This window comes from Callionymus lyra, chromosome 2 (assembly GCF_982586985.1).
Source record: "Callionymus lyra chromosome 2, fCalLyr1.hap1.1, whole genome shotgun sequence".
Lineage (NCBI taxonomy): Eukaryota > Metazoa > Chordata > Actinopteri > Syngnathiformes > Callionymidae > Callionymus > Callionymus lyra.
Window position 1 is genome coordinate 25,774,759 of NC_141819.1, and position 17,816 is coordinate 25,792,574.

The window sequence follows — 17,816 nt, forward strand, 5'->3', positions numbered from 1 at the left end:
TAAATGATTATTTACAGCCGGTTCTTGATGCAGTGAAATGGTTGCAAACTATACAAGCTATATTAGGTGAGAACCAGGGGACACACTGGCAAGGTCATCATACCATGACATGGACCGGGTTTATCTCCTCAGTCCTTTGAGAATGTGCACACCTTGTGTCACTTTGAATGAATAATCACTCACAAAATAATAAAAAAGATAGTTATTAAAGTATACCTACTGTGAATCAGACCAAGACAATATCAATAAATAAATGCCATCCTCGTCTTTTTTTGTCTACTAGTGAGTTTGAAATAGGTCCAAGGCAGACGATACAATCGGCCACTCTGACGTCTCGTCTCTTTCATCAATCTGCCTTTCTCAGTCAATCTTTAGCCCTTTTCTCTGTTCACACGTCTGTTTCTCTATAGTTTTCCTTCGTTCCTTTTCCCTGCAGAGCAGCGCCTTGGAGAGTGTTCACTCTCAATTGATCCGAAGTTCCTTGAGCTGATCGATACATAAGTGCATAAATAAATGAAGTAATTTGGTCCTCAGTTGTGTTTGAAAAGCACAATTACGTGTTAAGGAAGTTTTATTACCGACATAAGAACATGGATGATTAAACAACAACCCTCTAGAGAACATGATAGAGGCACACTAAGACGAATGGTTCATCTAGTCCACATAGAGACCCTTTTCACTTTGTATCAAAAATGATATCTCTAAAAATGTATTTAATATCTATATAATATCCACTGCTGCATGTAGCTCTTGAGTAGGAGAAACAAATAATTGACTTGGTAATGTTATCTGATTCTTACTGAACAAGTCATTTGGTCTCACCTTGGATAAGCCTTTGGTTAACTATCAGCTTTATGCACCTAGACTTATCTCACACTTTTCCCAGAAACCATTCTGAAACCACCTCCATCACGGTCGATTAAAGTGATAATTTCTTTATTTCTCACGTTCCACAACCAACAATTGTGTTTTGTATAATATTTTCTTTTAGATTTGGGGTAGTATTAGTATATTTTAGCAGAAGGCTAAAACATTTTGCACAAACTAGTTTCCAAAAAATATTGTTTTATTCCCTTATATGGGACTATTATTATTTGTTATGCTAAAAATGCCTTACACCCTTCTGTCCACATTTATCACACAATGCTGTCTGGAGTGAACTGGTCACGTGATAAAGAATGTAAAATACCTACTGTACATAAGTGCATTTGTGGGAAAATTTGCTTTGCAATATACTTTACGATTAAAACTTTCTTAGCATATATTTCTTAGGTTATCTATAGCTTGTCTATGATGTATTTCAATTTGAGAGCAGGTGCTCTGGGATATCCCATCATCTGGATGCAAGTAAAATATTTTGTCGCATTTAAGAGCACAATTACTGTACATCTTATTTGAAATATGTATTTATGTATTAATGCAAGCTATATTCATTTGTTGACCCTAGTGTGTCCTCTAGGCCTTCAGTAGGTTCTTGATATAAAACTAAAAATGTCAACATTGACCAAACGCTTTCATTTCAGTTTCTTGATATATATATATTTTTCAATCTGTAAAGACATTGCAAGCAAGACAATGGCATTCTGGCAAATTATCACTAACTTATATCCAGTTTTGGAAATCAACCAAAAATTCTTGGCTGAAACCACGAAAAAAACGACAATTGTCGACAAGGCTGACAATCGAATCACTGAAATAATTAGGAAAATGTTTAATAATGTTTGTCCTTCGCCACAATTAAGGCATTGCACATTCACAAAATTAATATAAATGGATCAAATGTTTCAGTTACAAAATGTAAAACAAAAATAATTTTTGTGCAGTGTTCTTACTGTGGTGTATCACAATGAATGTAACAATGTTGGCTTTTAACTGTTTTTATTTAAGCCACTTTTAATTACTGTAAAGCTGTACATATCAATCTATATTTACTTAGCACTTTTAAGCTTTAAGTCCATATATATATATATATATATATATATATATATATATTTTAAATGAAAAACTACCCTTTCATTTCAGCACAATCGTTGAAAAACATTCTTTTTACTGTAAACTGTAAAAATGTACTATAACAACAATAATAACAACAACATTGTATCTTGCTTTTATGTTCCTATACATGCTAAAACTGTTCTTTAAATCCAGGCATCAGTATATGTCAGGAATTTCTGTTTGAACAAGAAGGTAAAGAAAGAAGCTTGTTGTTTCATGAGGAGACATAATCTGCAACTAATGCCATCAATTCCAGCTGCTATGTCACTCAAACATGCATCTGCCTGAACTGATAAGTAAAATAAAGAACCTGCCAAGCGGAGCGTTCATGTTTCCTTTTTTCAGGCGGAGCACGAGTCAGCATGTGGCTAAATTCACGCCAGCTTTCCACCTCCGAGCCAAAAACACGCTACACTCCACCTGTATCTGGCAACACACCACCTGCCAGTGCATCGGTCTCAGATAAACCACTGATCAGAGAACAGTCTGCGGGTGATTCTAACAACAAAGTTGCTTTTTCAGCAGCAGAGAACCTCATCAAAGTTAACTTCTGCTCTGTTGCTTCGGTTTATCAGATGCTTAATGGATGGTTACCGTGGTAACCATTGACTCTGCATCAGTGGATAACCTCCAAGAAGGTGGTCTTGTCTTTTCTCAATTTTTCATAATGACTTAAGGGACGCGGGGTATCCTTCTGTCAATAGAAATCTTACTTTCCAAAGTTCATATTTAGTTGTGGACATCTGAACAAAGACAGCACTCAGAGCCAGAACACAAAATCCAGCCAACAACATAACATCTAATGAGTTCAGCAAACAAATGAAAAGGAAACAACAGAATTAAAAAGCAGGGACTGCATTGACTGAAATAGATACATCCATAATTATATCTTAATTACAATGCGGAGCTGCAGCGCTAACTTGGTGAAACACATCAGAGGAGAAAGTGAAATGCTGCGTTCCTACTGATGGACAACAGAAGCCGTGACAGAAGGGCGGCATAAAAAACCAGCAGGGGAGCGTGATGAAAATGTCAGACCGAAAACAGCAGGCAGTGTTCTATAACATTTTAATCAAATCACAGTCGTGTTGAGTGTCCGTGTGTGCAGGTGATGCAGCTCGATGCTACAAAAAAAAAATTCAAAATAAAAACCTAAATCATCATGCGTTACTCACCCTGCCACGACAATGAAGAAATCCAAGCAGTTCCACGTGTCACCCAGGTAACACTTCTTTCCAAAAATCCCAAGAGCCACCATCTTAATCACCATCTCGATGGCAAAAAAAGCAAAGATGAAGTCGTCAAAGTCCTGGAGGGAGAAGAAAAAAAAAAAAAAAAAAAGGTTAGTTAACAGAGCCTGAAATCATGATCTTTAAAAACGCCAGCCAATTATTTTTACTTAAGCTCTGTAATTCTTATATATTTTCTTTTTATTGGAATTACTCAACTATTAGCTCTCCTGTTTAAAGGATCTGGGGATAAGTCATGCAGAACACGGTGTACAAGTAACATGAACAAATGCCAGGACGTGGAAACAGTTGCACTTTGTGAAACACTGTTAACAATTTAAACAGGGATATTTAAATCACGGTGGTCCTCAACTGAAGAACACAGACAACTCCGTTTTGCATCTTAAAAGAGCAATATATCAACACATCAATCCATCCTGCATTGAAGGATGAGTCAGTGTATCAGTACATTATATAACATTTTTTACATATTTACGATTTGATTTGCAAAATATAACAATCTTTTAGGTTTTAGATATGAAACTTTTGTTCATTTATTAACTTATTTCTTTAGCAGTGAACGGCTGCGCAGTGACCTCACAGAAAGAAGGTTGTCGGTTTGCTTCCAGGTCAGGAGGGAGCCAATTTGTGACCTTTCTGTGTGGAGTTATGTTCTATGCCAGGGACTCAGGTTTCCTCCAACTGTCCAAAAACACACAGGGGTTGATCAGGAACTTGGGGAAATGGTCAGTAGGTATGAGTGTCTGATTGATTGTTCGTCTTTGCGTGTCCTGCATAAGACCGGTGTCCTATCCAGGGTGTCCTCTGCCTTTGGCTCGAAGAAACTGGGGTAGGCTCAGCCAAGCCTGCTAAAGCAATTGATGAATTCCCTTATCAGGGTCTAAGCCAGCCTATCCCAGCTACTTTTGGCAAGAGGGAAGGGACACCCAGAAGAGGTCACAATGTAGTGTACTGTATCAACCTCAGTATGCTTTCAAACCTCAGGAGGAAATCCACAGGAATAACAAACTTCACACAGAAAACAAGTTGGTTGCTTGTGAACCTGAAACCTTTTTGCTGTGGTTGGTAGAAGAATCTCTCTTTTAAATATAAAAGTTTAAATTACCAGAATATTTCAACTGTAAATCTATTTCAGTCACTTCAGCAACATTACTTTTTAACTTTGCCATTTACAACATGCACTCTTTTTAGACTTCACTGTAACAAACTGACATTTGCTATCAAACAAGATGCATTAATCAAAATTTGACTTTTTCTTTAACGCAGCGTGTTTTTGTAACATTTAGTAAATCTCTTGAGTTTAAGAAATAAATGTCAGTCTTTAAAAATAAGTTTGCAGAGGGCCTTAATACACCTTTTTTTTTGCTTCAGTTATTCGTCTTTCGCTGTTTTTCTGGCTCAAATATCAGAAATATTTTAAAGCAGATCTATGCGATTTTTAGTCGAGCGACGCCAGTGGACTAAAGTGGTAGTGTTTAGCCCGACAGGAGACCACATTTCCCATGAGCACTCGCTAAATGTCGCAAAAGTTGCCATGTCCTGGTTTCCAACCTTTATTATTCCCTGCAGCTAAATTCTCCCGTTTGTTTCATAGCTCATAGCAAGAGTGTAAAGATGTAAGAGAGTCTTCCTGTGTCCAACAGGTTTTTTTAATTTTTATTTCTCGGGAACAGTTCCATGTGGCCGACTGTTTTCTGCCTCTGCATGTCTACAGAGTTAACATTGGTTAAACAGCTCGTTCACTGTCTAAGTGATAAATGTTTTCTCTTCATAATACTTAATAATAAAAATAAAAGAAATGGTCGACGAACACCCTTCTTACAGATCGAGATAATTACGGTAATGATGATGCATAGATTTATAAATAAACTGAAAGCAAAGCAGGAAGAAAACTGTTGGGATTTTTCATCTAACACTTGTGTGACAATAAAGTTCCAAGAACCGATTTAATAAGGCGTCTTAAGAAAAATGTTGGCCACGGTACCGATGGGAAAGGTATACTGTAAATATTATCTAAAGAAATATAAGAAATAAAATGATTGTTTATATATATTAAAATGTTGCACATATATATATATATTTTCATGTGGAGAAGTTTAGAGAAAAATGTAGCGAGGCCAGATGGTCTGGACACATACAAGAGAGAAAAACGTTTTCTTATTTTTTTCCATCAGAGGTTGCATCTCTTTGTAATGAACCAACATATGGTCATTAAGAATGTGATTAGAACGATGTACAGCAAGTACCTGATCCAAAGAGTTACCAAAATAATATACGACACTGTGTCGAGTTGGTTGAACCTGAACCAAAAAGCGGACAGAAAATGCATAGAGCCACAACACAATAAAATAAAGCCACGATTGAACAAACTGGACTCTCAAAGATTCTGGGAACCCTTTCTAACGAGGTGACTGATCAAAATAATCCACCGTTTTTTCTTTCATTCCCAGAACACTGAGTCAGTCAGTTTTGTTGTTGCTTAATGTTATTGTGTTTTCAAGTTTTTTTCGGGAGCCCTCCCGACCATTGTACATTGTTTCATCATCTTGTGTGAAGAATATTGATCTTCATGCTTAGAAGCAGGACAACAAGATTAGAAAAAACAGACACCATGCAAAAAAAAAAACAACATTTTATTGTGCGTCTTATACGGCACATGCTTTCCTGAAGATAACATGTTAAGTTTGATCTTGCCATGTGTTGATATGTGTTTTTTGTACAAAACTCTCTTCATTTAAATATTAACATAAGAAAATGGGTTTAAGTCCCGCTCACAGAAAACTATTTCCACGGAAAAGGTTATTCCGGAGATTAAGTCTTGTTAAACATAATCACACGCTCTCTGCTGTCATTGGTCAATCATCAAGGCTTGTCACAACATGTCATCAATCCAGTAAGTCTCCTTCTCCAAGGACTCATCGTATAAACAAAGCCGGGTGTGATTACAGCTGGCTGGAGGTGGAGTGAAGACCATTATTACATCATTATGGACTCTGAACATTGTTACCTCTTGTTCGCCAAGATTTCAGACATGGGAGAACTTTATAAAGTAATATAACATTTTTAAATAATTCATTCAGTTTTAGACCTCTAAGTTGACTTACATAGATATGGAGATGTTCTGTTTGACATGTTTCTATAGAGGGCAATAAAGGGTAGTAATATCCGCTTTGACACACTTCAAGTCATACGCGGCTACAAAAACAGAACCGGGAAATCGTGGCATCTCCAAATTAAATTCACCTTAATGTGCCTGCTTTTGATTAGAAATGATTGAAGGCAAAACTGAGGAATAAAAAGATTTGAGAAAGCAAGCAAGTTATGAAGAGACAATAAAAGGAAAAGCATGGAAGCTGATCAAGGCGCAGGACACCCACTGACAGATGAGTCATCCCGACATGAACAGAGAACAGATAAATATGCAAAGTCTTTTCAACTAAAACACAGGCCAGCCTTTTAAAGTGAAGCGTTTCAGACGGAATCATTTCTCGGCTCTGCACTCTTCCACAATTCTCTTTCGTATTTGGAGCGCATTCATGCAGTATGTATGGAAAAGCCGGTTTCACCCAACAGTGATTCATAATTTCCAAAGCACACACGACCCAAAGTACAGTGGGTTTCTCCACCACACGGCTGCAGACACATCGTGAATATCTCGCTCTGAAAGACTTGATTTGTTCCCCCAAAAGAAGAAAAAGCCCCAGAGAAGAGATCTCAGTGGTGCATACAGTATACCCCCATAAAAACGAGGAAAAGTTTAATTACATTTTAATTCAAACCAGATCCAGTTAGTCTCCAGCAGGATCAAAATATAAGATTAAGTTTATTCTGTAAAATGTGTAAATGATTCTCATATACAGACAAAGGTATTGGAGGTTCAGTATCTCCTTTATTTTTCTCTTCTTCCTCTAAAACAATCCTTGAATCTATTAAATAACCCACATGTGACACACTGCCCAATACTTTATTACTTTTTACAGATAAATATAGTTTCTTGTAATAAGCCAACACTCAAGACTCTTCATATTAGCTCAGAATTTATTTTGTAGACATTAGAAACTGATTTTTACACGACGATCATCTTTCTGCCATTTTCACCCAGCAGTTGAGGCAAAACTCAAATACATTGCGAGACAGTGACGTTCTGTGCTCCATGAAAACCACCTACAATTATTTTTGCACTGGCGCTCTAGTATTCAGCCGACAGCTGTAAAGGCGATTCACGGGGTCAGCCTTCACAGGAGCACCAAGAACCCCTGCCTGTGAAAATGGTCCTGAAGACTCAGACTGCATAATTGAAGAAGAGGTGGAGGAAAAGAGCGAAAAAATATTGGATAAGAAAAAAAAAAAGAAAAAAAATCGATCTTGTTTTTACTAAACCGCAGGACAACTGTGATTGTTTGAGATGACTAACATGTATAATATTTGGTCTTCCTCTTCAAGATGCAGTTAGTTTCTCATCATGACCATGTTTTTTACTTATTACTTTATAAAGTTCTCCCCTTTCTAAAATCTCGGTAAACCAGCGGTTATGATAACCGTAATGTAATGTAATAATGGTCTTCACTCCTCCGGCCAACTGTAATCACGCCCTGCTTTTTTTATACGATGAGTCCCTTGGAGGTGGTTTTGGTTGCATTTAAATTTAGATTAAAGACAATGTTAGCAAGGTTCTAGCCGAGCTTTCCTCTGGCTATGTTAAAGAAAGAGGTAGAAAAACAACAAAAAAAAAATGTCAAAGTGATATTAAAGCAGGACTTTTTTGGGTACCTTAATATTTTTGTAATAAAATAACTTCAACTTCAAAAAGATGCATCAACTTAAAACTAGTTTAATGACTCATATACCGTGACTTGAGGTGTTTTGTGTGATTTTTATTTTCACTGTAAAAGTTCTTGTGAATGGTGTGGTTTAATATCTCTCGGACCAGGAAAGAGAAGACTACAAACCAAAATGTATAAAAGATGAAAGCTTCAGGACAAGTTAGTTCCACCTTAACTGTGTACCAATTATGAAAATTCTATCCTGTTACTGACATATAATAGACAATAATAGTAGCTATAAACATGGGATTTATTTGACACAGAGCAAGGAACAAGCTGTAACTTTTTTTAATTTTTGGTAATTATTGAAAACAATTCCAGTTGTATCCGATTGGAAGTTAATGTCACAGTTATTTCCATTGTGTTGTGCCAGACTTACAAAATAGCAGGACAGAATCTGATATCACAAGAGTAAAGATAAACTTAACATTTTATAGATCAGATGGGATTGTTTAACAGAAATAAAAACATTTGACGGTCATTCTAATGCATCGTCAATAGCTTTTCTTACCCACTAACGTCATCGTGACTTTCTGACTGAACCTCTGAGCGAGCTAAATGTACAGTCACAACTTGGTGGAGACTGATTTTAACCGTTCCTGGATTAATAGCAGAAATGCCTTGGCAGAACAGAATGTGTCTTTCTTTTATGTGCAACAATGTTGATCAGTTAAATGTTTATTGCGCTGTAATTAATCAGGGTGAAGACTCCGTTAAAAAGAAGCTGCTTTTGTTGAAGTCAACCTTGTATAAATCACAGGAACTGGCAAAGACAAAACAACGTACTAAATGACTGCTCTGACTATATTATTATTTCAAAACTTTCATCTACATCACTGGTTTGTAACTTATTTTGGCCAACAACTCCTTTTTTTATATCCGTTTGAGGTTCTGTTTGAAGGGTGAACTCGCTGTTTGCCCCCATTTAATCTCCTTCCTGGATGAGGAAAATCTTGGCACCTCACAAGCAATAAGCGTTATTAAAATGATATGTTCATTCAATATCCGCCATGATTGGTCCCTGGCCTTCAAAACGGAGCTTTTCAATAATAAAAGGCTTTGGAAAATCTCCAAAATGATTATTTTCAATGAACCATGGGGTAATTCAAACACAACGCACTTGACAGTTTTGCCTTCAGTATTTATGAGCTTTTACCTGTTAATAATAATCTTAATTCTTGGCATCAGTGATGAAGGTTATTTCATGAATGAAGTTTGATTAATTTTCCAATTTTGATTTCCGCTGTGTAGCAATTAAATTCAATATATCTAATATTTCTGAAGGACTCTAAAATTGCATCTTAATTAAAATTATTGATCCACATTTAACCCAAGCTGGACTACTTTCTATCTTGCAAGAGGGAAGGACGATACAGTCCAATCTGAACAGAGTTGAAGTCACCACAGAGTTGTAAAACCTTTTCTTTAAGTCTATTGATCAGCATAGATGTCGTATTAGACACAACATTTGACTTGTCTGAATATAATTTCCACTCTCTCATCCACAAAAGTAGTCCAGCAATGTCAATGAGTGAGGATCGCATGATATATTATTTGTCAAACCTCAGGACCTGGTCAAGAGATACCAAAGAGCTTATCACTTCCTCGATGCTTCAATACCAATAGTCAAGACGGCCACATTGTTACATTAATATTAAGCTATACAAACCTTTAATATGTCTTCATGATATTCACTTTAAAATAAATGCCAGTAGACGGATTAGTGTGGTAAATTGGTGCAATGCGCAAAGTAGACACACAAATATCCTGACAATAATTTTGCTTTTAATCCGACCACATAATATTAATTAATTGGATAAAATACACCTATCTGGGTTTATTTAAAGTAAATTTAAAATGGGATCATCGTATCATTTATTCACATTCTTCCTTTTATTTCCCACCAGGAACCCTTTTTGTGTTAAATCTTGATGGTTCAATGAAGCTTCTTGAAGCAGTGTTCTATTCTGTGTAGCTCAGTAGGAGGCGCCTTCAGTATTACAAATAATGTGAGTTTCCATTAGAATATCTCTTTAAAGCAATACTGTGATGCATCACATGGATAGTACCCCGTCTGTAATGGTAATCAAAGATGATTCAAATCTCATGAAATGGTCCATAAAGTAAATGTATGTTAGATAAAACATTTAAAATCCTCCCTTTAAAAAATAAGGACACTTGTTGTGTTTCACAAGTAGAATTTAAGTGAGATATATACGTTTAAACGTCTATGGTTGTCTATCATCGTGTTGACACCAAAGGTATCTTCAATGAACCTGCAACAAGGCCGGGTCAGTCTATCAATTGTTCCAACTGTTTCAGATCTCAGGGTCCATGGTTACATGTTCTACACACCACCACACACAACGCACACTTGAGATTCAAGATTCATCGCAGTAAACATTGGTGACCTCAGGCCTGCCCATCGGGGGGGGAGGAACGGATATTGATTCCCCAAAATTTGCTTCACACATCAGTGGAGCAAGAAACATGTTGCTGATGAACAAGGTTTAATCTCCACACGTACACGGATGTGTATCTATGAAGACTCGGAGTTTTCGTTACACATTTTTTTGCTCCCAGACAATGTATCCCAAAAATAATCCCTTCATGTCAAAATTATCACTGGTAGACATAACATTTCCAGTCCGCCAAGCATTTCAATAATTGCTTTAATAGGCATATAAATAACTAGTTAAATGTAATTTTTTACATAGTGAAAGCCTCTCGATCCTGTCACACATCAAGCTTGTTCTGACTTTCACTGCCAGAGACATTAGTTTGATCTTGTACTTATCATGTACTTGCGTTGGGACTGACCTCGTTTTCTGTTCCTGACATGTACCGGTATCTAAAGTACCGACCAAGTTACCCAGTTACATGAATATATCTTGACGTCACTGACATATTATGATATAACTAGATTATAATTCATAGAACTAGAATTTAAAGGTCTTTAACACTTATCAAAAAATAATGGAAATTAAAAAAATCGTTTTCCATTTTGGGGTTTAAAACAAGGAAATAAACTGCCAATTTGATTATTATTTATCAACAGATATTGGTTCATAAATAACTTGGTGTTTGGAATTTCACTTCACCTTGTTGTGTGTACCAAGTGTTTGTTGGCGCTATGTCCACAACAGCCTTAAAATAGCCTCTAAATCTATCTAAACATAAGACAAAAATATCTCTGAACATGAAACAGATTTTCTTTGCTGAAGATAAAGAAAGGAATACACTGCGACATGTTTTGACTGCATTATCAATTGTAAACCTCAGGTTCAACAACAAATCAACAACACCTCCAACGTGTTTTAACATAAGAATATTGAATAATTCAAACTTGGATCTATCTACTACATCCTTTTCAAACATTTAATAATAAAAGTCAAACATGTTTTATGGATATAACAACTCAATATTATTGCTATTGTTAACCATCAGTCAGGTGAAGGCAGTCAATTGTTGGTCTCGTTTTTTTGTGGCTTCGACTTGCAGTCACTTTCAATAAAACAATTTTGGCATTATTTTGTGTGGGAGGCAGGGAGCACGTCTCATCCTTCTATATTTGTTCCAAACAAAGCAGAGAATACTGCTGCTGCTTAGAGAAGGAAACATCTTCAATCGCTGTGAACCGAATGAACCTCACTGTAATGAGCGTTTCAGTCGGGCTCTGATACACTTGTTTAACATGACAGGGGAGAATAAATACATTTAACATGGTTGGACATTTACATTGAGAGGGGTTGTGAAAAGAATTTGTTTACTCTTGATCATCTCCGAAATTATTTTTCCATATACAGCGAATGGAAGTTACAGATTTTCTTTTTTCGCTATACATTTACAGGGTATTGTCTGCAAATAATGAAAGCTATAACAATAAAATACTATGCTAACTATTTAAAAGAATGTACCAACATTTTTTTCTATTTTTTTTGTTGTATAAAATGTTTTAAATCAGTCTCAAACAATGTGTAAAAGTGGACACGCACACCTTCAAGATGAACTACACCAAACAAAATATTAGATCAAACTGACGGTAATATTAACAACATGAACGACAACAAAGACCAAACCACTAGTCAATTTTCTTGTTACTGATGTTTCTGTCTCACAATGTTGTTGCACAATTTAAATTTCACTCATTTTCCACTCATGTCGACTAAGGGTTGGGATTATTTTCAAAGTAATTTCTTTCCATTTAAGAGTTAAAGGCAAAAGATATTTTCATTTTAATGTAGCAACTGATGCTCAGTTGTCTTTATCTTCATCTTTGTCCAAAAAGACAAACATTCAAATACCTCCATACTGCTCGTCTGTAACCTCCATCTTGTATTGACGCCTCGAAAACGAAAATTGTTCAGGAAAAGTCTTATATAAGTCTATATTTTTACACCAACATGTTTACACTGATGGCCTGGGAACTTCTGCTTTAAACAAAGTTAAAACAAATCAATTGTTCCGAAAAAAGTCTATATACAAATTCTGCCATTCAGTGTTAACTGAAACTTGTAATTTCTTTCCATGAGGAAAGACTTTAAGCAGCAGTTGAGAGACTGCTATAGTACGCTACAAACACATTTAAAATACATTCTTTAAGATTGTTTTCGTAACAAATCCTCATGTGGAGGCTTCAATACAAGACGGATGTTACAGACGAGCAGAATGGAGGTATTTGGATGTTTTTAAGTGTCTTTCTGGAAAAGAAAAACGGACATACTTATTTGTCTATAACTCTAAAAAGGAACAGATTACACTGAAAATAATCCCAATCCTTAGTTGCCATGAGGGTGAGTAGAAAAATTAGTAAAAGTTTCATTTTGGGTGAACTTTCACTTTAACTATGAAGTAAATATTTTTCCCGATTAAGAAGAAAAGTTTGAATAAAAGGCAGACATATTGAGAATGTTTTCTTCTTTTTTTTGCAGTGAACCACAGACAAATTGATGTCATCCAAAATAATCATTTTAAGTGGAGTATTATAAATGTTCCCTCATCCTTTCTTTGACAATCAGCACTCTTTGTTAATCCATTAAACTAGACTAGTTATTTCCATTAAAATGTAAAAACCAATGGATCTGTGTCATCGTCTCTCTCATCCATCTGCAGTGAAGCTGCATCTAATCCCCCCCCCACCCTTTTTTGTTTTTTCCTGCAGTCTTCCACCAACTCTCATCTTGATCTCCCTCTCATCCATCTCCTTCTCTGCCTCCTCCTTGTGGAAGTCACCCCTCTAATACTTTGAAAATGTCTCCCACTGCATCTAACCAGGGAGGCCGGTGTGTCATTTATCAGGTGTCTGCTTATCATAACCTCCACTACGCCGGTCGCTCTGACGCATTTTCATTCACATGAGGCTTATCCTGCGTCTGTTGTGTGCATGTGTGAGTTCTCACACTTCCCCGGGACGATGTTAACACGTGTCCGGGAGACAGTAGCGCGTTATCATCGCGGCAGCCTCACCTCCAGCACAGTGTCTTTATGTTCTAAGTGCTCTTAATCACTGATGCCGAGTGCACTTAAAGCAATCTCTAATGACTGGATGCAGGCTCGGGTCGACACTCCGTAAGTGTCACTGCAGTTGTTAAATAGTGTAAGTGTGATGAGTTGCAGCTCTTAACCAACAATCACGTGCGGATCAAAAAACCTGTCGGGCTCATGAATCAGATACGAGGTTGGAATGATTACAAACACGTTGACCTGAGGAGAGCGTTTTATGAAGAGCGTCGGCCACATTCGTCACTCGCCTCGTGCCGACCCTGACCCCCTCTACTCAATGACCGGCAACGATCACTTTCTTTCACTCCATTATTGATGGTTTAAAGTCATTTTATTACAGCTGATTGATCCTGATGAATGTATTGATTTGTAGGTTAAACCAGTCTTGAAAATATTTGAGACTTTGATTAAATAATCAAATTGAATGGTACATTGTTTTTTCACTTTAATTCTTTAAAATGTTATTTATGTATATCTTGTTCCAAAGTGATGGAAATATGAACTGAGAAGATCCGTGTTAAGAGTGCGAGACAAGCTGAGACAAAATGGCTAAGCTCGATCATCCGTGAGAGACACAGAGTAGAAAAGCTGCTTCTACAAATTTAGAGAAGCCAGGTGAGATGATTTAAGCCTCCCTGGTGTTCTCGGTTCTCAGTGAACATTGGACTCAGACCTGCAAACTGCAGGGTTGGTTCAGGGTCTAAAATAATGTCAATACTTTTAATGTACACGACAAAATGTTTTCTCTTAATTAAGGTAAATATAAATGATAAAAATGATCCCGAAAGTTAATATAGTGGAGCTGTCATCAACCAGAAGCTTTTTCAGTTTTCCTCAAAGGTTGCACACAAACTTTTAAACAGAATTTCCAACCCAGTGAAGCACCATGATGATGGTAAATGTTAAAGTATATACAGGACAAATCTGTCATATTTTTCTTCTCTCTTTGAAATGAAAAACTTAAATGTTAAGACACTCTTTCGTTAAGATCCACTGCTTCAGAATAATTTCTACATTTCCTGAAGACAATCCACACAATGAATGACTCCCTCGACCAACCACAATGTTAAAACATATATTGTTTGTTGTGATTAAAAGGTTACTAATGTGTTGATGCGAGTTTCTCTCAAATTGCACGTCAACAATCCCAGAAGTCTCCAGCTCCATGGGACTTGTTGTATAAACAAAGCAAATGTATTAAAGCTCCTCCAGAGGAGTGAAGCCATTATTATCTCATCACGGACTCCGTTCTCGTAACCTCTCGTTCGCCGAGATTTCAGACGGGGGAGCTAAGTTCAAGATATAGTGAGTCTCGTCATGACATTATGTTTTGAAGAGGAAGACGTCAACTTTTGAAACATTTGCAAAGTTGGGTTTTCATATTAGTTTCCCTTTAAAAGTCTAAAGATGAAGAAATTTATGAAAATTGTTTATTTGGTTTGGTTTATTATCATAATAATCATTATGGTGATTAGAATTAGAGACAAACATTAACATGCGAAAACAATAAAAAGAAATGTAATTAAACCCTAAATAGGTTTAAGGTTATGAAGGAGTAAGGGAGGGAATTAAGGAACATAAACAGACACTTCCACAAAGATTATAAAGCTGGCCAAATAGATCAGTCACTATGTCGTTGGATGATTATTGCTGGAGAAGCTGCCATAGTGTCCATTTCACCAACTCTGGGAAATGAAATACGTTGACCTCCTTTTCTTTCTCCCAATCATATATTTCTAGAATGTGTGTATTGGTGATGATAAACCTCAAATAACAGCAGAACACAATCAAAATAAGTGTCTTTAAATTCTCCAGCCATCAGAGTATCTCTTCATAGACGCAAAACTGGCAGTCGGCCCAGAATCCGGTCGAGCTTCTTTTTGCATTAAACTGATGAACTCTACTTTCAACCTGCAAGTTTGAGTTCCAAGGTCATCCTTTTTTTTGGTCAATAATGGAAAGAAATTTTTCCAAAAGTGCTTCCTGATATCTTCAGTTACTCCTACATGAGACGAAAATTGGAATCGTTTAGTTTTTTTCCTCCAAAAATATTGATTTAGGAACTATTGGAAAAGATTACGTTATAATTTCATAACCCTCCAAAAAACCTATGATTAAACATACTAAGTTGAAAAGTCTGCTTCAACTTTCAAGTTCACAATCCATGCACCTCCCATTAGGTCTCCTATTAAGTCCATATCATGTAGCCAATCTGATGGTAAAACCTTATCTATCCTTTTTTTAATCAATTGTCCCAGTCCAGCCATGTACAGGTGCATGTGAACCAAGTCGGTAAAATACTTTTTCAACTCCAATATGACATATTTAAACAGGTGGCAACACAATCTGACCCCTTCCCTCTAAAGAACAGAGCATAGCCACTATGTATGCTAATGATTTCTTGACAAAATTGGATGTTTTTATGTCCGGGGCCGGATGTTTTCATCACCGGCGAGCAGGGACAGAAAGCCGACATCCATACATGCGGATGACAGCTGAGAGCGCGCCTTGTGCCGAGGACAAAAGGCCGGATCGAGCGTATTCTGACATTTGGTGAAGAACCACTCACAGGTAGAGAGAGATAATATTGTGAGGAAACTCAGCGGCTCAATCACGCCAGATGACGGAGGAAAGTCTCTGCTCACCAAACAACGCATGCCAATCTGTAGTTGTGTGTTTTCCACTCCGGTCTTAAAGCTTTCCGAGTAGCACAATCATGTCAGACGTTCCACAGGAGCGACAAGCCCCAATGTACGCCTAGTTTTCCTGCCAACTCTCATTTCTCCTCCTTCCTCCATCTGCTTCTTTTCTTCGTGCATTTTTCTGAAACTTAATGTTCCTACAGACTTCTTTTTTTTCCCTTGAAAACTGTGGAGGAAAAATGGAAGCCAACATTGAGTGGAGGATTGTTTTGTTGCTTATTAGATTTATTATTGGTTTTGCAGAGATAAAAAAATAAAATAATAAAATATCTGAATCAAAAAGTTTACTCACACAAAGAAGTTTAGAATATATTTAAAAAAAATTAAAAAAAAAAAACTCAAACCCATGCTAAGCTGCTTATTAAATCCATACTTTTAAAATCTTTAAACAATATATCTATCATTTTATATATTTATATTAATAGAGAAAAATGCAAAATCAGATGATAGTAGTTGTTCCGTTCAACATTTAATTGAGATCCGTTTTTGAGTTATGCTGCATGTAAACAAAAACATTTTACAACTTAACAACTTAACTATGATGAAACGTATGCAACATATATCGTTAAATATATAAGATACATAGGAAACACGTATGGCACGAAACATTGATTTCATCCTCGGGTCAGCGTCTCGGATGCTGACACATGAAGAGGAACAGTGACCTTCAGCATCACCAAAGCCTGTGATCATTACCGTCGCCATTAGCTGCGTCAGGAGACCAGAGCTCATTTAGCCACGGCTGAGTCCCCTCATTAGCTCCGATGCTAATAAGTCTATGTTGGGCTCGGTCTCTCATGTGGCAGCTGAGCCCAGTTGCATTAATGAGGAAAATTAAATTGTTTTGTTTTTTTTCTCCATTTGTACCCCAAATTCTGTTTCAAATTCAAAAGCTGTTCAAGGATAAAGATATGAAAAATATTCCTAAAGAATTAATTATGTGTAGCAATACTATCCATTAATGTTAACTATATTTTGAGTTGTTTGACCATTTAATTTTTTTCTCTCCTTCTGTAATTTCTTCATGAATAAAATTTTAGTGGAAGTCCTTCATTTTTTCATTATAGTTGGTATACTATAAACACAAACAATGAGATGTGAACTCAACAGTGAGCAAATGTGTTAACGATTGGTAGATTAAATGGTAGAAATAAAAACGTTTTTTGTCCTTGGATATATTAAACTATGTATTGTTAAAAAACAGATACAATTGTAATAAATACAGCAATTTATTAACATATCAATTAAAGGATGTTTTTTTGAGGGAATTGTATCATTACATAGTGAGAATATGGCACAACTGGTAAAAATGGTACTTCTTTTTTCTTCTCTTTTTTTTCTCTACATGATCATCATAATGTTTCCCAAGATAGTGCATCATTATCATCATTCTTTATCATCAACCGAGTCTGTTCATGAAGCATTTCTACCAAGGAGAAGTCCCTTGCAACATCCACACACTCCATTGTGAGAATCCTACAATGATCCCTGGCCAGAAAAGAGATATAATCTTCCCACCTGGACCTGGGTCGGGCTCTTGGCCT

At 36.5% G+C, this 17,816-nt stretch overlaps 1 protein-coding gene across 13 annotated transcripts in view; it reads right to left on the reverse strand.

The window, feature by feature from the left end:
- The window catches only part of cacna1g (calcium channel, voltage-dependent, T type, alpha 1G subunit), a 192,043-nt gene that overhangs the window by 106,926 nt on the left and 67,301 nt on the right, over positions 1-17,816 (reverse strand). For all 13 annotated transcript variants that reach the window (XM_087784348.1, XM_087784342.1, XM_087784346.1 and 10 more), the window contains exon 4: positions 3,171-3,304. In XM_087784348.1, the coding sequence (XP_087640474.1) occupies positions 3,171-3,304 (134 nt within the window). The remainder of the gene's footprint in view (positions 1-3,170; positions 3,305-17,816) is intronic.